Source organism: Diceros bicornis, chromosome 38, assembly GCF_020826845.1.
Source record: "Diceros bicornis minor isolate mBicDic1 chromosome 38, mDicBic1.mat.cur, whole genome shotgun sequence".
Taxonomy (NCBI): Eukaryota; Metazoa; Chordata; class Mammalia; order Perissodactyla; family Rhinocerotidae; genus Diceros; species Diceros bicornis.
This window is the reverse complement of record NC_080777.1, coordinates 6,442,507-6,467,742: the sequence shown is the minus strand read 5'-3', so window position 1 is coordinate 6,467,742 and position 25,236 is coordinate 6,442,507. Positions and strand designations below refer to the sequence as shown.

Sequence of the window (25,236 nt, the reverse complement as noted above, 5' to 3'; positions counted from 1 at the left end):
GAAGGAAAAGCAGGAGGCAGTTATGGACAAATACAGTTTGAGATGTCTATCAAATATTCAAGTGGAGATGTCAATTAGGCAACTGGATATCTGAAGTCCAGAGTTTGGGAAAGAGGTCTGGGTTGATGACATAAATTTGGAATATATTTCTTAATACCCAAATATACAGAGATTTTCTTGTTATCTCTTCATTGATTTCTAGTATAATTGCATTATAGTCTAAAACATAATCTAGGGCCGGCCCCGTGGCTTAGCGGTTAAGTGCGTGTGCTCTGCTACTGGCGGCCCGGGTTCGGATCCCGGGTGCGCACCGATGTACTGCTTCTCTGGCCATGCTGAGGCCGCGTCCCACATACAGCAACTAGAAGGATGTGCAACTATGACGTACAACTATCTACTGGGGCTTTGGGGGGAAAAAAAATAAAAAAAAAAAAATTTTAAACATACTCTAGAACAGTGGTTGGCATTCTACTTCTGTAAAGGGTCAGACTAAATATTTCAGGCTTTGCAGGCCATACATAGTCTCTGCTGAATATCTTGTTTTTTATTATAGCCCTTTAAAAATGAAAACATCATTCTTAGCTTAGCTCTAGAGCTGACCCCTGCTCTAGAGCTACACTATCCAGTAGGGAAGCCACTATAGAGCATATAAACATTTTCATCACTGGGAAGATCTATGGCACTGTTCTAGAGTAAATGATTTCAGTTCTCTGAAATTCTTTGAGTCTTGCTTTATGGCCCAGCATATAGTCAATGATTCAATTTTTTATGTAAAATAAAAAAGTTTAAGGAGAAAATAGGATAAGGAGTGGCAGGAGAACAATCTAGTGCCAAGGGATGTACAGAATTAAGGGACTTCTCCCATCTTTGTGAAATTAAGGCTCTATATTTTGCTTTAAGAGGAATAGGAGAGGAAGCTGCATCACTGTGGATGCTTCAACTTCCTTGTTCTGAGTTAAGCCCCAACTTTAAGACCTTATAACAACTGTGGACAGTAATAACAAAATGAAGTAACATATGCGAGGTTTCTAAAATGAAGCTGGGAGGCCGTTACGCAAGTGGGGCTTACGCACGTCTCTACCCAGATGGAACGGAACTGTGCTTCACTGCTGTCACCCTGACCTTCTTGCAAGAAGCATGCCTACTCTCATAGATAAGAAATTTTTGCCTTAGAAATGGCCTTAGCAACCAATCACATAGAGCCAAGGAGTAACAGCTGTTGCCAGCACCAATCACAAATCTTGCAAAACAACCTGTGTAACTGATCTCTTTTTGCCTTTATAAACCCTTGCCTCCTTTGTCTTACTCGGAGCACATTTTGGGTTTCTACCAGAATCTGTATCTCCCAAATTGCAATTCTAATTGCCCAAATAAGTATCTGCTATGTAAATTGCAGTGGATTTTGCCTCAGTCAACACAATAACATTTAATAACATTTACTGAGCAATTACTAATTGCCAACCACTGTTCTGATTTATATTCACTGACTAATTTAATCCACATAGCAACCATATGAAGTAGATACTATTATTATCTCCTATGAATGAAGGAAATGAGGCACACAGAGAATAAGTAAACTTGCCCAAGGTCACATCACTGAAAAGTGGCAAAGCCAGAACTCAAGCCCAGGCAATCTAGTTTCAACATCTGTACTCTTAACCACTCTAGGAAAGATTCTTGACTTGACTCTATAATAACCATCCACTCAGTAGCTCTTTTATTGCTTCTAGTAAAGGGAAGAGACCGTCATTAGATCTATCTGGTCTTTCCAATTGTGTCTCCTGCTGCTCTTTCAAAAGAAGCGTCTTTTCTATCTCTACCAATTTTCTCACTGTCTCCCTGTAGTGGATATCTGTCTTTTGTCAGGCCTGCACTAATTCCCTGCAACCCTCTACCCCATTTTCTGTTTATAAAACCGTTTTTCCTATTTGGAACTTGTTCCATGTTGTTCAGATGGGCTTGACCCTATAATCTGCCCTCCAGAGGCTCACGACTCAGGCCTCGGTAATCTGATTACTCCATTACTGCAGGTACATTGGTAGGCTAAAGAATGGCCAAATGAGCCAATACCTGACTAATCTTCCCTATCATTTGACATATAAATTGTGGTAGCTGTTCCTGGGAAATCATGAACCTTAAGGACAATGTATAGCTGGGGCTGCCAGCACCTTCCCTGCCATGTCAAGAGCCTAGACAGAGGAACGTCCAAGAAAAGAAAGAGGCAGAAAAAGGCAAGAGAATAAAAAGAACAGCTCTGATAATACCATTTGAGCACCTAGATGCAGCCATACTCTTCTTTGCAGACATTTGGTTATATGAATCAATAAAATCCTTTTTGTTTTGTTGGTTTAAATCACGTTGAGTTGGGTTTCTAACTCAGAGTTAGAAATGCTAACCAGGATTCCAAGCATGTCTTTCATTCTTGGTTCTGAGCCTTTGCTCACGTTGCCACCTCTGACCTTCCAAATGCTATTCACTTGTCAAGGCTAAACTTAGTAAGGCCTCTATGAGGCATCCCAAATTATTCAGGCCCACTATCGCTTCCCTTTATTCTGATACTCTAGTGGATATTCTCTGTAACCACAAATTTTAGCATGTTTTATATAGTTCTTTGTGTTTATTAATCTGAACCCACAATCCACATGAACAGAACCATTCCTCTTACTTAAATGTGCTCCACACCACCCCACAGTTCCACCTTTACTATACTATTTCCTCTCCCTTATCCCCATCTCCACAGCACCAACCTTTAAAATTCAGTCCATATCCCAGCTTCTCCAAAAAGTTCTTGATCTCTGGCCTCCATTCTCCATTCTCAGAATCCTACAGTTTTTCCTTTGATCTCTTTAATAAACACTTTCTATCTCCTGCCAAGCTAAATGATTATATTTTTAAGGGCAGGATTTGCATCTTACTCATTTATATGTCACACTATCTTGCACTACTATATATACTTTCACTACTACACACTATTTGTTGAATGAATACTTTTTACAGAGAACAAATACTTATGAAGCCTCAAGTATAGACACAGAATTGGGTCAGACACTATTGGCAAATAAAAGTACTATCATAAAACATGGTTCTTTCCCAGAAATGCAACTATCTTATGTTCCCAAATAGACTATAAATTCCATAAGATTACATTTCCATCATACATTTCTTATATGGCCACACCACCACCTAATTTCAAGTTAGGCACATAATCAAAATGCACTGACTCACATTTATGTGATAATTTTCTTGGCTGACAACATTTATTGAACAACAATGATAGATACTTGAGTGTTGGGATCATGGTAATTCATTCTTATATCATGAATTATGCAGTTGTTTTAAAAAGAAATTCTATTTTAAGTCAAAGTAATTCTCAGCAATCTAGTATCTTTACTTTTTAAAATTAAACATAATGACTTTCATACACTAAAAATTACAAATACATATAAAATTTAATTAATCTAAATCTTTTTTAAGAGGCATCTATCATTTCCAAAATGTTTTTAATATTAACTTAGAAAATGCTTGACAAACAGAGAAACTAACCTCAGGTCCTGAATGTACAGTCAGGAAACTTTCCACAGCAGTCAAAGTACCTAAAAGAGTAGGAAAATGGTAAAAGTAAAATCAAATAGAATCTATTTAGCCAGGACAAGTAATAATAAACTATTTTTATTCATTTAGGGACTGCTTTTACTAAGCCTACAGCTGATACAGTCAGAAAATCTGTACTGATAACAGTTTCATTATATTATTGTAACCAGACTTAAAAAGCAGCTGAGACCAGGGAAACTGCCCGAAAGAAGGAGCAGTTTAGCATAAACTGTAACTGCTAGTACCAGCAAAATCTTTTCTAATATTCAAACTAACAACACTAAAAATCTCTTCCAATAAGGCCACAATTTAGCTTGCTTATTCCGGAAGGCCATCAGAACACAGTTCTCAAAATTACATCTATGGGAATTATTCTCTTTTCCAATATGACAGCTTTCACTAAGACTTATTAGTAGTGACTTAACAATGAATGTACAGAAAACCTATCAAAATGGCCTTTGCAATGGCTTAAATACTTAAAATAAGGCTTTTAAAACAAAATAAAAATATAATAAAGTAAAAATAGAAAACCAAAGCCAGAAAGTGGGGAGAAATCACTTATAATTACCATGAGGTCTGATATGTAAGAATAATGCTTAAGTATTTAATCTTTGAGTTGCTCAAGAGCAGTAAGACAAAAGAAAAACATAATGGGCTGGCTAATTCTCAAAATCTGATAAAATGAAATATATCAACTTTTTAAGAGAGTGTTCCTAGTTTTAATTCCAAGAGAAAATCAAAACATGGGACCTTAGAAAGCTGACACTAAGATAACGAATAACCACGTCATCAACAAGGATGTTACAGGAGAAGAGAACTGTAGCCACAAAAATGTCTGACCACTGACAAAAACCAAGAATACATCATTAAAGTATAACACACTGGAGATGATTCTAAGGGTTGTTAAGAGAATGTGGCCTGGATACATGGCTCTATGATCTAACCTTATCCACAGAAAGAACACAGAACACCTAAAACAGTATATAATAAGATGTGGACCATTTGCATCAAAAATCAGCGAGGGTACTTGTTAAAATGCTGACTCCTAGGTTTCAGTATCTGAAAAAAAAGTTTTTAAACAAACCTTAAAGTAATATTTCTCCCTTAAAAAGAAAAAAAACAACCTATCCAAGTAACAAAAACTATTAAATATTTAGGAACAATCTCAAAAAGAAATATGTAGGGGTATTATGAAGAAAATATCTAAACTTTACAGACTTAAAAGAATTTTTTAATAAACAGAGACATACCAAGTCCATGGGTTGGAAGACTAAGTATTTTCAAGATGTTCTATTCCTGGTCTTCTCTTTATTGGGAATGGTTTCAGTGTTTCATCATAAAGTATGATGCTGGCTATTGCTTTCTGACATTTATTACATTAAGAAAGTATTCTAGTCCTCAATTTCTAAAAATTTAAAATCAGTAAATGGCATGAATTTTCAAATCATTTATTGAGATGGGCAATATAGCTTTTCACCTTTGATATTCTGATGTGAAGATTATGTAATTTCCTAATAAATCTTGGTCTTGATATATTATTCTTTTAAAATGCCATTGTGGGGGCCGGCCCCGTGGCTTAGCGGTTAAGTGCGTGTGCTCCGCTACTGGTGGTCCGGGGTTCAGATTCCCGGGCGCGCACCGACACACCGCTTCTCCGGCGGCGTCCCACATACAGCAACCAGAGGGATGTGCAACTGTGACATACAACTATCTACTGGGGCTTTGGGGAGAAAAGGGGAAAAAAAAAAGAGGAGGATTGGCAATAGATGTTAGCTCAGGGCCGGTCTTCCTCAGCAAAAAGAGGAGGATTGGCACGGATGTTAGCTCAGGGCTGATCTTCCTCACAAAACAAAACAAAAAAATGCCATTGGGTATTTATTAAAATTTTACTTAGCACTTTCTTTTTATTACTAATTTGTAGCTTTTCTTTTTGTGTGTGTCCTATCTTTGTTGGGCTTTGGTTTCAGAGTTAACTTTTTAATATAAAATGGAACACTTTCCACCTTTTTAAGCTCTAGAACAGTTTACACAGCACTGGAGTGATCTCAGGCCATTTTCTAAATGGACACTTTTTAAACATGTATGACATTAGTAACTTTCATTATTTCACCATAATATTGATGACTTTTTCCATTCTTAAATTATTGTCTCAGACATTTTATAAATGGGGTAAAAAAGATGTCAAAAATTTTGTTCAATACTTTCTAGCTGTGTTGGTTAAAAAATTAAAATCTTTAATTATAATATCTATATAAATTATACTTTAAAATGTGTTAATTCCTAAACAAAGCAAATTTGAATTTATAATGGCTGCCAAAAATTTTCTTCCAGAAATTTTACAGTTGTAACCATAACTGAATTAAGAAAATGGACAATTCCTCACTTTAGAACACTTCTAGTATTATCTACCTCTCAAAAAACATGCTAGTCTCAAAAATGCTAGTGTCAATAGCATTTTATAACAAGTATAGGTATATTAAAAACAAAGCACGTTTTAACATTAGCCATTTATAGTTAGGTTTCTTTTCCCAACCAGATCTTATTTCATCACAATTATAAACATGAAGCCTTTCTATTGTTAAATTCAATTATTGCTTATTGATCAATAATTACCATTCATTTTATTTCTGGTATATATTATTCCCAGATCTGCTGGAATGGAGTCAAAGCCACAGCTTCCAATGATATAAACTCCTTTTTCTGCAGCTTTCTCATGATACTTCCAATACATTAGTTCCAGAAACTAAAAAATTCAGGACAAAAGATCTGAATCAGTGCTATACAGAAACATCTAGACCAATATTAAAGGATTTACATTTAAAGACAAAGTAATTAAACTTTGAAAATACTAACCAATATGGCTCTGTAGCAAAATATTAACTGTTAAAATGTTTTTAACTTATTCAGCAAACACTGACTGTATATCTACTATGTGCCAGGTGGTGCGGCAGATATGCTGATCTGACTTAACAACACTATTAATTTTTCAGAATGACTTTTAAATGCAAAAGTAATACTTATTATGAAATATTAATATAGAAAAATATAAGCAAAGCAAAAAATGTTACCCCAAATCACATTACCCAGATGAACATTACAGACGTATATCTGTGCACATATATAAATAGGAAGAAAGTGGTAGGAAAGGAAGGGACATGAGAGGGGAAGAACGTCTATTCAAATCCTTTGCCTATTTTTAAAAATTACTTTTTTTTCCGAATAGCCTTAGAGTTATAGAAAAATTGAGTAGCAAAGAGTTCCCAAGTACCCCTCAGCCAGTTTCCCCTATTATATTACAACTTTTACATTAACATTTGTTAAAATGAATGAACCAATATTGATACATTATCATTAACGAGAGGCCATACTTTACTCAGATTTTCTTGGTTTTTACCTAATGTCCTTTTTCTGTTCCAAGATCTCACCCAGGAGACCACATTATATTTAGTTGTTATGTCTCCTTAGGCTCCTCTGGGCTGCGACAGTTTCTCAGACTTGCCCTGTTTTTGATGATGATGTTAGTTTTGAGAAGTACTGGTGAGGTATTTCGTAGAATGCCCCTCTGATGGAATTTATCTCATGTTTTTCTCATGACTAGACTGGGATTATAGGTTTTTGGGAGGAAGACCACAGGGGTAAAGTGCCATTTCATGACATCATATCAAGAATACATACCACCAACATCACTGTGGATGTTGACCTTGAATACCTGGCTGACGCAGTGGTTATCAGGTTTCTCCACCGTAAGGTTATCATTGATTTCCCCTCCTTTCCACACTGTACTCTTTGGAAGGAAGTGACTATGTGCAGCCCACACATAAGGAGTGGTGAGTTATGTCTCCCCTCCTTGAGCGCAGAGTAGCTACATGAATTATTTGGAATGCTTCTGCACAGATTTGTCTCTTCTCATCCCTTTGCCCATTTTTTAATTGGGTTATTGGAATTTGTATTATTGGCTTATAAGAGCTCTTTATACAGTCTAGATCTTTATTAGGTTTTGATATCACTTTTACAGTAGTTTATAAGATAACTTAGAAGTTTTTCACCATCTTCTTTGCTCCGGAATACTTTAAATAACACAGGAATTGGTTTTTGTTTCATTCATGTTTCCTACCGCTTCTTGAATCAATTTTGGTAATTTACACTTCCCCAGTATTTTCCAACATACATTACCAATTGATAAACTCTAAGTACATACTATATTGGCACACGATGATGGTAATCAGCAGAGACTAGATGGACATATGAGGTTACCAGTTTTAAAGGAGGTAGTATAGCTTAGTGCATATTAACACACCACTTCCTACAGTCAGGCAAACATCAGTTCAAGTCTCAGTTTTTCTACGTAGTAGTTGCATGACTCTGAGCAAGTTACTTAACATTCCTAAGCTTCAATTTCCTCATCTATAAAATAGGAGGATGATACCTACTTTATAGGAATGTTGAAAAAGTTACATAAAATGCTTCCTTAGCACACTGTTGGGCATGTGGTAAGCATTCAATAAATGTGAACATTTAAAATTTTTAGGTTGAGGGGATTTTATAATCATTTTTCAGTACTGCTGTAAAAGTGCCTGATTTTAAAAGGGGAATTCATAATGAAAAGTTACAAAAATGAGATTCCGAGAATTACTCATAGCACACTATTTTAATTAATTCCGTTTACAGCATGCAGTAGCTATAAAAATCAGCACATCCTACATACAGAGGACTTGAAATAAATGGGGTTATAAGGAAGAAAAAAATTCAAGAAAACTGAAGCTAAGACCTTACCATTGTGCTCTCCCTCAAGCCATCAATGGAATACCATCTCTAAACAGCAGGAAGGAGTGATCAGCTTCTAAAATATGTCTGCAAAATTGCACTAAATATTTACATATTTAGTAATACTGATAAAAATTTAACAGACAGTTGTGTTGTTAATTCTCTTCTTTTTCACTTCACATACCTGAGGTTCTCCACAGACGTCAATACAGCTAGTTCCATTTTCAATACATGCTTTTACTACAGGTTCTCCATAAAATCGATACTGTGGGAATAAAGAAAGCCAACAGTTTACACTTACTTAGCAAGCCTAAATGAATGAAATACCATTAAGTTTTGGAGGTACAGTCTTGGTTTTTAAGAAATCAAGTATTAATAAAGTTGCCTAAAGATAAATTGAGACAATAACGTAATTACAATATAACACCTCTCACAGTGTAAATAAAGGCATGATAGAATTACAGAGTGTGTGCTTACCTCTAACTGAAGACAAAAATGGGAAGTTTTATAGAAACAGTGATACACTTGAGTTAAACTCTGAAGAACAGTAAGAATTTTCAAGGAAAAAGAAAAATCCAGATAAAGGAAAAAGCATATATAAAGGTGTAAGAAAGGGGGCTGTTCAGGATACCTGAAGCACAGGGTAGTTGAGAGGGGAGCAGTAAGAAATGAGTCTGGAAACAAACACCTGGGCCAGCTCAGGAAGGACCACTAGTGACATGCTATTGAGATTGAACTTTATCTTTTCTGGATTACTAGGCTCTCCTGGAGGATTTTAAACATGACAGTGGTATAAGATTTATAGTACAGATACATCACTCCACCTGCAGTTCTGGAAGACAAAACTCGTGGCAGGTAAGAAACAATGAAGGACAAAACTAAGGAAGGGGGAAGGATAAACTAAGGATGAGACATACTAAACAGGCAGAAATGATTGGACTTCCTGATTAGCTGGACATGGGGAACAACAGCTAACAGGACTATTAGCCAAAATAAAGAAAAACAGGAAGAAGAGAAGGTGTGGAGGGGATAAGTTTAACACAGGACAGAGTAAATATTCTGAGCCTGTATGATTTTTGATCTCCCAAATTTGTTGCTCAAACTCAAGGAATTAAAATATAAAATTTAATGTACAACAGGTAATACATCAGGATCAGTCCTAATTCAAAGGAAGCGTGACAAATTTTTCCCTTTGTGAGGGTAGTGTAAAGAATAGCACAAACTCCTCTGCTTTTCTCATTCCTAGCAGCATGAGATGGACGAAGGAGATCGTCTTTTCCTTCTAGCCTTCAAGAAACAGGTAAAGGGACACTTGAAAGAAAAGACAGGGCAATGCAAGGATTGACCTTTTCAAGTAGGTCAGGTAGGCTGTCTTCTTTATCTAACTCCACAGCCCCCTCCCCTTCTCAAGAAGAGCAAATGACATTGGAAGCACAGGACTGAAAAAGTGTATTTAAATTCTGGTTCCTCCTTTGCCATTAACCAACCACATAAAATTACTGAAGCACTTAACTTCCGAGGCAGTGCAGTATAATGGAACAAATCAAGGCAGCAAGATCCAAGTTCATGCCCTGATTCATTATCTACTAGCTATATGAATTTATTTACAAATCGCTTACATGGACTACTACACTAATATAATATACACTTTAAACATACACAAAATAGAAATCAAGTTGAGATTAAAATAAACAGAAGTCAAAGCTCTTTTTCTTTCTGCACCCAATGGATCATCCTGGGTAATCCTTAAGACTTACACACATCCCCTTTGAAACTCATTTAGAGACTTCCTTGGTCTTTCTCTTGGTTATTCTACCCCACAGTTTCTCAAGTTGGCCAGTAGTCCACCTGCGTTAGAATCACCTGGGTCACTTGTTAAACACGCTGGTTACACAGTCCCACCCCAAATCCCTCCTGAATCAGGTTTTCTGGGGTAGACTCCAGTAATGTGCATGTTAAATATGCCTTACCAGTGATTCTTCGGTACATTAGAGGTGGAGACTCTCCCTGGAAAATCTCATCTGCTCTCCTAACTTCAACTACAACACGAATGCTGATGACTTCCAACATCTATCTCCAGAGCTGCTCACTGATAAGTTTTCTATTTCTGTTAGAAAGTTCAGAACCACACATCTATGGACAGCTAATCTTTGACAAAGGAACCAAGAACATACAATGGGGAAAAGAAAGTCTCTTCAACAAATGGTGTTGGGAAAACTGGATAGCCACATGCAAAAAAAATGAAAGTAGACCCTTACCTTACACCATACACAAAAATTAACTCCAAATGGATTAAAGATTTGAATGTAAGACCTGAAACTGTGAAACTTCTATAAGAAAACATAGGCAGTACGTTCTTCGACATCGGTCTTAGCAACATCTTTTCAAACACCATGTCTGACCGGGCAAGAGAAACAATAGAAAAAATAAACAAATGGGACTACATCAAACTAAAAACCTTCTGCACAGCAAAGGAAACCATCAATAAAACGAAAAGACAACCTAACAATTGGGAGAAGATATTTGCAAACCATACATCTGATAAGGGCTTAATCTCCAAAATATATAAAGAACTCACGCATCTCAACAACAAAAACACTACCAACCCAATTAAAAAATAGGTAAAAGACCTGAACAGACATTTCTCCAAAGAAGATATACAGATGGCCAACAGACACATGAAAAGATGTTCAAAATCACTAACTATCAGGGAAATGCAAATCAAAACTACAATGAGATATCACCTCACGCCCATCAGAATGGCTGTAATTAACAAGACAGGAAACAACATGTGTTGGAGAGGACGTGGAGAGAAGGGAATTCTCATACACTGCTGGTGGGAGTGCAAACTGGTGCAGCCACTATGCAAAACAGTATGGAGATTCCTCAAAAAATCAAGGATAGAACTACCATATGATCCAGCTATTCCACTGCTGGGTATTTATCCAAAGAACTTGAAAACACCAATTTGTAAAGGTATATCCACCCCTCTGTTCATTGCAGCATTATTCACAATAGCCAAGACTTGGAAGCAACCTAAGTGCCCATCAGGGGACGAATGGATAAAGAAGATGTGGTATATATACACAATAGAATACTACTCAGCCATAAGAAACGATGAAATCCAGCCATTTGTGACAACATGGATGGACATTGAGGGTATAATGCAAAGTGAAATAAGTCAGAGGGAGAGGATCAAATACCATATGATTTCCTTCACTAAGTAGTAGATAATAACAACAATAAACAAACACATAGGGACAGAGATTGGATTGGTGGTTACCAGAGGCGAAGCGGGGAGGGAGGAGGGTGAAAGGGGTAATTCGGCACATGAGTGTGGTGATGGGTTGTAATTAGTATTTTGGTGGTGAACATGATGTAATCTATGCAGAAATAGAAGTATAATGATGTACACCTGAAATTTTTACAATGTCTGCAATAAACAAAATTTTTACAATGTTACTGCAATAAACAAAAAATTAAAAAAAAAAAAAGAAAGTTCAGAACCAGCAAGAGCCCAGGATATGAGGCATGATTCATGCATAAAACTAATTTCACTTGGGTTTCATTTTCCCCCTTCTATTTTCTCTTCACCCTGATTTCCTCAATTACTTAAAAAAAAAAATAATTCCACTATATTGTATTTCCCATCTTAATTGAAGAATATCTAGCAGACACCCCAGTTTCAACATGTTCAAAATCAAATTCATCATCTTTGTCTCAAAACCAGTTTCTCCTCTCCACTTCCTAGCACAGAAGACAGCAGAGCATAATGCTCAAAAGTGCAGGCTCTAGCTCAGACTGCTTGGGTCCCCCTCCTCATACCTGCTACGATTTACTGCAACTAGGGATGACTCTGCGACAAAACTGTGGAAGTGGCTGAACAGCACGCGTGTCTAAAGCATGGGCTTTTATAGTTAGGCCTGATTTAAGTCCAGGTTCTGCACTCACTAGCTGTGTGACCCCGGGCAAGTTACTTTACTTCTCTAAACTTCAATTTCTTCATCAAAAAAATGGAGAATAACAGCACCTACTTCATTGGGTTGTAGTGAGGACGCAATAAGATAAAACGAAAAGTTCAGCATAGCGCCAGACACACAGCACTCAGTAAATGTTAGAGTCACTCTTTTTTGTTATTAATGGCATCACTCTCCACACAATTCTCAGATGAGAAACCTGGAAGTTCTTTTTGACTCTTATCTATCCTGGAAGTCACCAAGTTTTATCAAATTAGTTCCCTAAAAATATCTCAAATCAGTCCCCTCCCCTCTCCATGTACAAATCTTAGTTCACACCCTTGTCACCTCTCATCTAATTTATTACAAACAGTAACTGGTTTCACTGCAGCCAATCTAGCCCTATCTCCAAAGAAATACCAAATTATTATTCTAAAAGAAAAATCTGTCCCCTTTGCTTCCGTCATATATATATGTATACACAAATCCTTCACTAGCTCTCCAGTGCCTATATCATATAGTACGTATAGTATAAAGCCCAAACTTCTTAGCATGTCACAAAAAGTCCTCAAGAATCATGTCACACCACCACCCCTTAATCCCCGTGTTCCAGCAGTTCTACACACTCTATGATTTCCCAAACATGCTGTTTCTTCAAACCCATGTGTTTTTGCTACTACTACCTGGAACATCCTCCCCCAATCCCATGACTCCCTGGCTAACTCCCAACTCCTCCAGGCTCAGCCTCGTACCTCAGGTTAACTTCTCATGCCTCAGCTAGTGAGCTACACCTTTTCAGCTATTCCGTTTATCTATAAGCATTGGAAAGCTGCAGTAAAGCATTAAGGAGCTTTTTAAAATAATAACAGCTCCTTCTGGAAAGACTATGCATTTTTTTATTTGCCACAGTCCCCCATTCCTTATGTTGTATTCTGTCACACCAGGCCCACTTCTCCTTTGGTTAATCTGAGGTTGAGACTTCTGCACTAACATCCCTATATTACCATGTTTTTAATTTTTCTCTATTTAGTACCCTTGAGCTTTTATGACAGAATCAGAGCAGCAATCCCTGACCTCAGGGATTAACAGACAGAATCAGAGTAGCAATCCCTGACCTCAGAGGAGACATTTCTCCCCAGTGAAGCCAATTAGCTTATAGGTCAAAACTGCAATCTTGCTCTCAATGTTCCATGTTCTAACACAATGGTTTTCCAAGTTGGTGTTCTTACCTCAGGGAGTACATAAAACAATCCTGAGTGTGGAAGTAAACATTAACACTTTTATCCATGCTAATTTTCACAGGAACACAAAGAAAAAAATGAAGTTTCATTAATAGTTAATATATGGATTGACTACAGCATGTTCCCTGGGCCATGTCAAGTGGTCGTGTGTTGCAGGATACAAAAAGCATCCCGAGGGCAGTGTGGGAGAGTCCCACAACACAGAGGGGGCCACCCTCATTGATTCAGTCATTTTCAGTACATTTCCACCTAATGCTTGTTTACACACACCTGAGTAATTTTACAGATACTATCTGGTTTAACTAAATAAACCCTCACAGAATAGACAAGTAGGTAAAAAAATACCTGCAAAGAAACAAGTTATAACCCCAGAGTGACAAAGTTGACACTTCCACTCCTGGAAGTATAAGTTCTGTTACCTGAATTACAAAGTGAAAAATGACAATCCAAGTAGAGCTTAGGGTGGAGCAGGTTTTGGGGGCAAAAACCTAGAGACTGAGATGCCTATGAACCATCCAAGCGGAAATAGCAAAAGAAGGTAGCTAGATCTACCAGTCTGGAGTTTAAGGGTGAGGTCCTCAATGGAAATAAATTAACGTAGAAATCACCAGCACACAGATGGTATTTAAAACCACGGCTTTAGAGGCCGGCCCAGTGGCGCAAGCAGTTAAGTGTGCGCGCTCCACTGCGGCGGCCCGGGGCTCGCTGGTTCGGATCCCGGGCACGCACTGACACACCGCTTGGCAAGCCATGCTGTGGCAGCGTCCCATATAAAGTGGAGGAAGATGGGCACGGAGGTTAGCCCAGGGCCAGTTTCCTCAACAAAAAAGAGGAGCATTGCCAGATGTTAGCACAGGGCTGATCTTCCTCACAAAAAAAAAAAACCATGGCTTTCAAACCTTTTTTGACCACAACCCATGCTAAGAAATTCATTTTGCATAGCAGCTCCACACACGAATATGTCTAACTGAAACAAAATTTCACAAACAGTACTTACACATATTGCGTGTAATTTACCCTATTTTCTATTCTGGTCTATCTGGTTTTTTCTTTTTAATGCTGAGTCTCAACCCACTAAATTAGTTTTCACACTGCTTAAAAAATACTAGCCCTTGGGGCCAGCCTGGTGGTGTAGTGGTTAAGTTCAAGTTTGCATGCTCTGCTTTGGCAGCCTGGAGTTCACTGGTTCGAATCCCGGGCATGGACCTACACACTGCTCATGAAGCCATGCTGTGGAGGCGTCCCACATACAAAATAGAGGAAGACTGGACAGATGTTAGCTCAGGGCTAATCTTCCTCAAGCAAAAACAGGAAGATTGACAATGGATGTTAGCTCAGGGCCAGTCTTCCTCACCAAAAAGAAAAAAATAAAAAAAACTAGCCCAGTTAGTTTCTGTTTGGCATGATGAAAAAGTCCTGGAAATAAGATGATGATGGTTACACAACATTGTGAATGTACTTAATGCCAGTAAAGTATACACTTAAAAATGCCTAAAATGGTAAATTTTATGTTATGTGTACTTTACCACAATAATAATAATTAATGATAACAATAAACTAGCCCAGAGACTGTAAACAGAGAAGAGTTTCTAAGGCTTGAGCTCTGAGGCCTCCCACATTTATAGGAGGATAAAAAGATCCAACAGAAGAGACTGAGACAAAGCTGGTAGAGAAGAGGAACACCAGGAGAGGGTAAGAACCCAGAAGCCAAGTGAAGAAAGGAAGAAGTGATCAACTGGAACAAATGCTGAGAGCTTTATTAAGATGAGGACTGGGAGTCGATGACTGGATTTGAACAGGATGGGAACACGGCAGGGTAGTTTCACTGAAGTAGGATAAAAGCCGACAGGAGTAGTTTAAGCTAGAGTAGGAGGTGAGGAAGTGGAGATGGTAAGTAAAGAGAACTCTTTCCAGGAGTTCTGCTAAAAAGGGGCACAGAAAAATGAAGTGGTTGAAAGAGTATGTGGAATTAAGGGAAGTTTTTTTTAAGACGGGAGATCTTATAATAATAATCACAAATTTGTATGTTGATAGAAATAATCCAGTAAAGAGAGAAAATCAGATGATAACAACAACGGGTGTAACTGAACATAAAGTCCTCGAATACTGCGCCCAATAGGAGCAGGGGCAGTTCTTCCTTATAATGAGAGGTAAGACAGAGTCAGGGTAAGACAGGTAGGTAGGCAGGTAGAGCGTGGTGGCGTGAACGTGAAGAAATTCTCTTCTGACAGCTTCTATTTTCACAGTCAAGAAAAAGAGAAAAGAAATAAAATCACCAGATAAGAACGACAAAAAAAGACGGAAGGCTAAAAGTATGAGGAAAAAGAAGTTGTAAAACTGCTGCTTCAGAGAGCAGGAGAGAGCACAGCCTAGGGAAGCGGAGCAGACTTGCTGGAGGTGCTGAGGCCCACAGGAGGGTTGTGACCACAGATTTAAAGTGGGACCAGTGAGCGTGTGGCTGCATTTCTCTCCAGCCACGCTGAATTACTCACGTTCAGGTGAAGAGTAAGCAGGGAGCTGGAGTGACCAAGGTTGGGGTTTATCCTAAGTACTGAGGAGGGAAGGGCAAGGGAGTTGGCTGAGGATGCATACGAGAGAGTGATTCAAGCAAGGAACCAGAGAATCTAAGCTAGTTAAGAATGAGATAAGGGCCGGCCCCGTGGCTTAGCGGTTAAGTGCGCGTGCTCTGCTGCTGATGGCCTGGGTTCGGATCCCAGGCGCGCACCGACACACTGCTTCTCCAGCCATGCTGAGGCCGCGTCCCACATACAGCAACTAGAAGGATGTGCAACTATGACATACAACTATCTACTGGGGCTTTGGGGGGAAAATAAATAAATAAATTTAAAAAAAAGATTAAAAAAAAAAGAATGAGATAAAATCTAAATAAGGAACAATTTAAATACATTTTTACTTGATAATCAGAAAACGTTTCTGCTTTCATTTTAAAAAATTATCGACGATTTTCTAGATGCTTTGTTTTCAAGTTTTGCCCATTGTGATGGCTTCCTCAGGTCAGTAAATGTCACCCACACCCACCCTGTTACACAGGCCAAAAGCATCTCTTTCACGTCCAGTACAATAGCACAAGTGGCGGTTCTCCTCTCAAAAGATGCTCTGAACCCGCCACTTCCCACCTCCTCCACCACTCCCACGCTGGGCTTGCCTTGCTCGGATCATTCCTCTGTTGGTCCCCTAGCATCTATTTTTCCTCTCAGAAGCGGAAGAATTTCAACACTGTAAATCAGATCACGCCCTCACTCCCAACCATTCAATGACTCTCATATTTAGAAGAAAATCCAGACCCTGACCTTGACCTAGCTCCTAGGTACCTTGCCAATCTAACTTCCCACCTGTCTGCCCTGCTCACGGCCCGGCCCCAGTGGCCTCTCTCTCATTCCTCCATCTTGTCAAGCACTTGCTCCTCTCGGGACCCTTGTATTTGCTCCTCCCTGGAAGACCCTTTTCCTCAAATACTCACATGGTTTACTCCCTCACTTCATGCAGGTCTCTACACAAATGTCAATTCCTCACAGACTTTCCCTGACCATCCATCCAAGAGAGATTAACGTGCCAATCTCTTTATCTCCTTACCCTGCTTTTATTCTTCTTCAAAGCACTTACCACTACCCACTATCATAACCTTACTTTTCTGTCTCCCCTACTCGACTGTAAGCTCCCCGAGGGATTTTCTGTTTCATTCACCATCATGTCCCAGGTACCCAGACTAATGTAGTTTACACATAACAAACATTCGATAAATATTTATCGAATAAATGAACAAATCCTTTTTTAATCTCTATTTTTGTACATGTTTTTAACATACATATTCACACGTAAATACAATTTACAAATAAAAAAAGCACATTTGGGGTACATGCTCAAATATTTTTTACTTAAGGGGCATACAGTGAAAAAAAAAAAGCTTGGCAATGATAGCTATAACCAATAAACTAGCACACCCTCCTTGAGTATGGCGTCACAGTGTGCCTGTCACTCTCTCTCTCTAGGGACCTTGGTCATATCCATTTGCTCCTCACAAGAAGTGAAAATCTGCAAGTGGGGTTAAGGCCCTGAACCAACTCTTGTGTCCCCTGCCCTTATGTCCCTCTGGAATATAAAATACCAGATTCTGCTAGAAATGAATAGATTGCTTGTTCTGATACAAAGAAGGGCTGATTACTCACTGGTCCTACACAGTTGAGGACAACTGTTGCCTGTTTAGCCATTTCATCAAGTGAGGCTGGATTAGTGATATCACAAATTATTGTTCCAACTTCAGATGGTAGCGTCGGTCTTCCTAAAATAAGAAATAAACACTTTTAAGCAAATCCTGATACAGTATTAGATCTTTCAGATCTTTTTTCAGTAATAATCAGTGATGGCACTAAATATACTGAAGGCTAACTCGCCCACTCGAACAAAAGATAAAACTGTTTTTAACCATGTAATTAAAAAAGGAAAAGGCTATGAGGGAAATAGGGTTAATATTAAGGGTTACTAAAACACATTACTAACCTTTAAAAAAAAATCTATCACAAGCAAGCTGTAAATGATAACCTTGTGTAAAATGACAATTTTACAATTGTTTAAATACTGAGTAGATGATTATCCTGACTTCCTCTCTGCCAAGAATTATACTATAAAAATAATTTCTCATCAACTATTGAACAATTACATAGGATAAAATTATGAGGTTAGAAGGGAGTTAACACCAACATAATGGTCACAAAAGAGGACTGAGGTGAAAACCACAGTCGAGCTCTTCATAAGGAAATATCTGGAATTAAGTGAATCAACAGAATAATGCTGGTTTTGATGGCTCAAGGCGTATTCCTCAGAATAACCTGATCTGGGCGTTACAAATGGTAGGGCGTTACAAAAACCGGGCTGTACCTGCACAGTCTTGTTGAGCAGGAAAAAGAAATGGAAGAATACATTTGAATAGTGAAATTATTTCTTTTGGAAAAGGAAAGAAAGACCAAAAAGCTTTCTGGTCAAGATTCTGTATTTTGGGGGCCGGCCTCGTGGGGTAGCGGTTAAGTGTGCGCGCTCCGCTGCTGGCGACCCGAACCTCCCGGCGCGCACCGACGCACAGCTTCTCCGGCCATGCTGTGGCGACGTCCCATATAAAGTGGAGGAAGATGGGCACGGATGTTAGCCCAGGGCCAGTCTTCCTCAGCAAAAAGAGGAGGATTGGCAGATGTTAGCTCAGGGCTGATCTTCCTCACAAAAAAAAAAAAAAGATTCTGTATTTTGGGGGCAGGCAGCAGGAAGAGCTGTAGGAGAGTCCAGCCTACATGGTATCTTCTACACACAACCACAAACAAAATAGATTCTATACTCCCACCATAAGCAGGGCTCTGTGTGGAATTATAAGGAAGTGAGATGAAGATTCAACAGAGGACTGCAGAATACCCAGAACTCTAACAGGTGCTATTTGTCTGTATGAGGGGAGACTAGGGTAGAAAATTCATAGCCAAATTTAAAGGCTCCTGAGTCCTCAATTAGACGTCTCCCTCCACCACGAAGGTAGGGGGTGTGTGTGTGTGTGTGTGTCCCACATCTGTATCCTGTGTGTGTGTCTCCCCCACATCTGTATCCTGTGTGTGCGTGTGTCTCCCCCAGATCTGTATCCTGTGTGTCTCCCTCACATCTGTATCCTGTGTTTCTCCCCCACATCTGCATCGTGTGTGTGTGTGTGTGTGTGTGTGTGTGTGTGTGTGTGTGTTTCTCCCCCACATTTGTATCCCCAGCACTTAGAACAGGACCTGGCATAGAAAAGCCCACTCCACAAAAATATGCTGAACGAATGCCGAAAGCATAAGTCAACACCCCAACCAGAAATCCAAACTTGGTGGGGGTGAGATACAAAGTAAGCCTGCTGGGCAATTCTTACAAGCAAAAGAGTGAAAAAAGATAAAAGCCACCACAACCTTATCAGTAAAACTCAGGCTTTCCCTCCCACCTCCAAAACACAAGGCGAAGGGGCGAGCACCATCTTGCAGCAACCAACGCGCTCCTTTTCTATGGATCTACTTTATACACCTCTCTTACCTATTTTCTATCGAATATCAGCAAACCTCCAGCCCCACCAGGTACCCCTGGTCCACAATGGGACAGCAGAGAAAGGACAAACTAAATGTCTTGACTATTTCGCTCAATGTCTTGACTATTCGCTATCCGGGGACTCCCCAAAATAAAGGAGAAATTCAAAAGAGGGGAAAGAAATTTTTTTAAAATGTTTTTTAATTGAGGGAGTGGAAGCAAGCCCCACCCTCTGCGAAGCATCGCTGTCCTGCTCCCGTCCTGAGCCGGGCTCGGGGAGCCCCAGGGCGCAGCCCCGGAGGAGACAGGCGAGCCCACCCGCCCGGCCCTGCCCGCCCCTTTACCCAGCTTCAAGGCAGCCCTCTCCAGCACTCGCTGCAGCTTCTCCCGGCAACGGCCCGCCACGGCCCAGGCCAGGCGGGAGCTGCGCGCCGGGTCCACCTGCTCCCGGGCCACCTCCTCGCTCACGAACTGGCCGGTGAAGCCAGACGCGCCGAACACCACCAGGTGGTAGGGCCTCTGCTCGGTCGCCATGACGAGCCCACAGCCAGCCGAGGCCCGGGACGGGCGGAGTCAGCCGAGGCCCGGGGCGGGCGGAGTCCACGGCGCCTGCGCCTCAGGCAGCCACCGAGTACCGGCGCAGCAACCGCCTCCGGCGTCGCCGCCGCCGCCTGCGCGCCGCGCTCCCGCAGCCCCGCGCGCGCCGCCGCGCAAGGCCACGCCCCCGCGCCCGCGCCCCCGCGCCCGCGCCCTGCGCCGCTCCCCCTGAGGCCTCGGCGGCGCCACTGCGCGTGGCCGGGCCTCGGGCTGCAGGTCCCGCTGGCGTTGGGCCCGCGCAGCTCTGAGCGCCTGAGGCGTCGCATGTTCTCGCCCTCCCGGAGGCTGGAGGAGGCGGGGGTGCAACCCTTTATTCCTGTTCCACCCACAAATAAATTCCGCGAAAACCTCCTGATGACCGGAGGGGACTGCGCACGCCGGGAACTCTTTTCGTTTTCGAAGCACTTGTTGGCCCAGTGATGTCCGCGGGGCCGGGTGGAGGTGGAGCGTGAACGCGGGCTCTGGGGTCTCCACGGGCCGCCTCAGCCCTCCCCGGGGCCCAGCTCTGCAGCGCCCGGTGCCGCCAGCCGCTGACTCCACCGTCCGGGCGCCTGTCGCCTCCGGGACCCCTCTTCCTGGTCGGCGACGCGGCCTTAATGTTGAAGCTCCGTGGGGAAGTAACCCCCAGAGCTGTCCTGCCATTTGAGCGGCGAGGTAGTGAAGGGTGATTCAGGAAATCCTCAACATACGAAAGCAATCAAAAGAGCAGTGTTATTCATATAGTCAAAAACATTTTAATATAAATAAATGATTGAATAAGTAAATACATAAATAAATGGGGGAGAAGAGACAACTTTCCCAGTACAGAGGAATTCCAAGTAATTTGTGTAGTTACTACCTCCTCCAGGAGAGGAGCTTAACTCCCTCCCCTTTGAATATAGGCTTTGGTTAGTGACTCGCTTCCAAAGAGTAGAATATGGAAAGAGAGGGGAAGGGAATCACTTTACAGTGGAGAAACCTGGTAAACATTACCTGGGCCAGATGATCAAGGTTATCATCATCACTGATAGGTCATATTGATAGTATGTATCCTTGATGTAATGTCATAAGAATGACACTTCATCTCTGTGGTGTTGCTCCCAAAAGCCCATAACCTCAGTCTAACCATGATGAATATTCTAGGAAATAATCAACCAGTACTCCTCAGAAATGGCAAGGTTATGGAAAACAAGGACAGTCTGAGAAACTGTCACAGACTTGGGGGAACCTAGGATAACTAAATGTAACGTGGTAGCCTAAAACACAAAAAGGACGTCAGAGAAAAGCTAGTGAAATCTGAATCAAGTGTGGAGCGTAGTAATAACGATGTACCAATATTGGTTTCTTAGTTGTGACAAATGTTCTGAAGTAGTGTAAGATGTTAACAATAGGGAAAACTGGTGAAGGGTATGAGGGAATGCTCTCAAATTTCTGTAAATCTACAACTATTCTAAAATAAATAATGTATTTAAAAACCCGTTTACATGCATTTGTATCAAATGCATGTAAATATGTCATCTGGTTTAATGCTGTTCAGGAAGCATTTACAGAGAGCCTACTCTGTGTCAAGCCCTAAAATAGGTCCTGGGAATACAGTGATTCCCTAATTGGGGGATAAATAGTTTAATTGCAGTACATGCAGCAGAGGAATAGAGGAACTATCTCTGGGGCAGAAGAAACAACAGAAGATACTTGTCCTAGGTTACATGTTGCCCAAATCTATGCTAGAGATCTCTCTGTGTGCAGTAATGGGTATAGTTCGCTGAAAAGGGAGTCTTCAAGAGGAACTTGGCCTCGACTTCAATTAGTAGGGCTTAGATATAAGGATTGAGAGAGGGACAGTATTCATTTATTCATCCAATAAGCATTTATTAGGTGTGTCATTTGTACCACATACATAAACCAGGGCCAGATTTTGAAGTAAAGTGGTATTCTACTAAACACTGAAAAGTTACTTGATACAATGCAACATCCACTCCTGATTTTTTGAACTCATTAAAATAAGAATAGATGGGTGCTTTTTAAATTACGAAATATATTAGTTATACAAAAAAGGTAAAGCCAATAACAAATATATACCCACCACACACACAGTTTAAGAAAATTATTCCAGATAATGAGGCTTCTGGGCACCCATCTATGAACACATTCCCTTCCCTGTTCCCAAGGTGGCCACTTGCCTAAATTTGGTGTTTATCATTCCTGTTCTTATCTTTCTATTTCTGCTATATATGGATTTCTAAACATTATAGTATTGTTTTGCCTATTTTGAATTTTTTTTAAATAAATGCTAATCCTTTGCATGACCTTTTTACTTGGTCATGATGTTTTCAGCTTATTCTCAAATTGTTCAAAACAAAAAATAATGTGTGGTATATTTGTGTAGAGGGAAATAGTAATACATGAAATGATACAGTGCTTTTGGACAATTTTTGTACCATACCGTACAAGGTATGCTATCATGAAATTCTTGTACGTGTCTCCTTGAGCACATGTGCAAGAGTATATCTTAGTATATATCTACAAATTAAAATGGTTAGTCCTAGAATATGCATATTTGAGAGGTTATCAAATTGCTCTCAAAAGCAAATGCACTAATTTACACCGTCAGCAGGATATGAGAATTCTCTGTTGCTTCACATCCTTGCCCACACTTGGTATTGTGAGACTCGTAATTTTTGTCCATCTGGTGGATATAAAATTGTAGGTGCTCAATATTAATTAATACTTTAAGTATTTAAGTATTCAAGTAACAATACTTGAGCACCTACTATATTCTAGGCAGTAGGAATAAAATATTGGAGATATTGCAGTAAACAAACCAAAGCCCCTGCCCTCATGAAATTTACGTTCTAGTGCAGCAGACAATCAATAAAAAATAACCTTTCAGATATGCACAAGTTTTCAAAAATATTTATGCAAGAAAATATTTATGCAATGTTCATTGCAGCATTGTTTGTAATAACAAACAACTAGAAACAACTGAAACGTTCTTCACTAGAGGACGTGTTAAATAAAGTATGGTATCATATCCGTTCAATAGAAACTGCCATTAAAACTAATGAGGTAAGGGAGCCAGCCCAGTGGCACAGGAGTTAAGTGTGTGCGCTCCACTCCTGCAGCCCAGGGTTTGCAGGTTCAGATCCCAGGTGCGGACCGATGCACCGCTTGTCAAGCCATGCTGTGGCAGTGTCCCATATAAAGTAGAGGAAGATGGGCATGGATGTTAGCTCAGGGCCAATCTTCCTCAGCAAAAAAGAGGAGGATTGACAACGGATGTTAGCTCAGGGCTAATGTTCCTCACAAAAAAAAAAAAAAAGAATGGGGTAAGGATGTCAGCAACATGGTGGAGTAAGCTGTTCCCTTTGTCTCTTCTCCTTTGAACTACAACTAAATGGTCATTCATTGATCAGTGGAGGACACCCACACAGCACATCAGGATGCCTGAGAGACCCACGCAGCTATACATCCGAAGGTGGATGGACTACCCCCCGGGAGGCGGTGGAGATAGGTGAGCACTTTCTGGCCCCCAGCAGCCTGGTACACTCATGTAACTGCTCTCCTGGATGGAGCGCTGCTGCAGCCCCAAGGGTGGGAGCCCACCTTGGTGCGACTGTGGGAACAGGTGATGGCAGCCCTGAGCCCCCACGTGATCACTTTCCCATCTGGTGGGAAAGCCCACAGTGCCACCGTGGTCCCAGGGAGTGGCTCAGGCTCGGGCCCAGTGGGGGGGCCCCACCCACCAAGCACAACGGCTAGTGTGACAGGAGACAGCAACGGATCTGTGCGCCTAGGCGAACAACTTCCCAGCTGCCGTGAACACCTATAGCACCGCTGGGGCCCTGAAGGGAAGAGTGCATCTTGACAGGACTGTGGGAGCAGGCTGCAGCAGCCTTAAGCCTCCATGTGTTCGCTTTCCCACTTAGTGGGAGAGCCCACAAGGCCACCGTGGTCCCGAGAAGTGGTCCAGGCTCAGACAGGCACAGCTGCCAGGGATCACAGCAAGCTCAGAATACACAGCTCCCGCCCCCGCCCCAGTGGTGGCAGGTGAAATCTGCGACCAGTTACTATCACTATGCAAAAGCACAAATAAACCCCATCAAATAGTATGAAGAAATATATTAATACTCCAGACCAGAAGGAAAAAGACAAAACCCGGAAATCAATCCTGAAGGCACAGAAGTCTACAATCGGAATGACAGAGAATTCAAAATAGCTATCATAAAATACCTCAATGAGTTACAAGAGAACTCAGAAAGACAGTTCAATGAAATCAGGAACAAAATTAATGAACAGAGGGAATTCTTCACAAAAGAGACTGAAACTATAAAGAAAAAACAATCAGACATGTTGGAGATGAAAAACACAGTGAAAGATAAAGAAAAATCTGGAGTCCTTAAATAACAGAGCTGATATTATGGAGGATAGAATTAGCCATCTAGAGGATAGGAATATAGAAATGCTTCAGATGGAGGAAGAGAGAGAACTAAGACTGAAAAGAAATGAAGAAATTCTCCAAGAAATATCCAACTCAATCAGGAAATGCAACATAAGGATTATAGGTACTCTAGAGGAAGAAGAGAGGGAGAAAGGAGCAGAGAGCTTGTTCAAAGAAATAATAGCTGAGAACTTTCCAAGCCTGGGGAAGGAGTTGGAATTACGTGTAAATGAAGCTAATAGAACTCCTAATTACATCAATGTAAAAAGGTAAAACTGGGAAAAGTCAATGACAAAGAAAAAATATTAAGGGCAGCAAGGCAGAAGAAAATAACCTACAAAGGAACACTTATTAGGCTTTCAGCGGATTTCTCAGTAGAAACCTTACAGGATAGGAGAGAGTGGAATGATATATTCAAAATTCTGAAAGACAAAAAATTTCAGCCAAGGCTACTACATCCAGAAAAAATATCCTTCAGATATGATGGAGAAATAAAAGCTTTCCCAGATAAACAAAAGTTGAGGGAATTCATCGCCACAAGACCCTCCTCCTTACAAGCTATGATCAAGAAGGCCCTTATACCTGAAAAACAAAAAAAGAGTTTACAAAGCCTTGAGCAAGG

At 40.6% G+C, this 25,236-nt stretch overlaps 1 protein-coding gene across 1 annotated transcript in view; it reads right to left on the bottom strand.

Annotated features, from left to right (window-relative positions):
* Window positions 1-20,156, bottom strand: part of SCCPDH (saccharopine dehydrogenase (putative)) — a 41,267-nt gene extending 21,111 nt beyond the window's left edge. Inside the window, exons 1-5 of the mRNA XM_058533577.1 lie at window positions 19,945-20,156; window positions 17,740-17,852; window positions 8,540-8,620; window positions 6,205-6,334; window positions 3,544-3,593 (exon numbers count right to left, since the gene is read on the bottom strand). Of these exons, the coding sequence (XP_058389560.1) occupies window positions 3,544-3,593; window positions 6,205-6,334; window positions 8,540-8,620; window positions 17,740-17,852; window positions 19,945-20,134 (564 nt within the window). The 5' untranslated portion in view covers window positions 20,135-20,156. The remainder of the gene's footprint in view (window positions 1-3,543; window positions 3,594-6,204; window positions 6,335-8,539; window positions 8,621-17,739; window positions 17,853-19,944) is intronic.
* Between the last annotated feature and the right edge of the window lie 5,080 nt (window positions 20,157-25,236).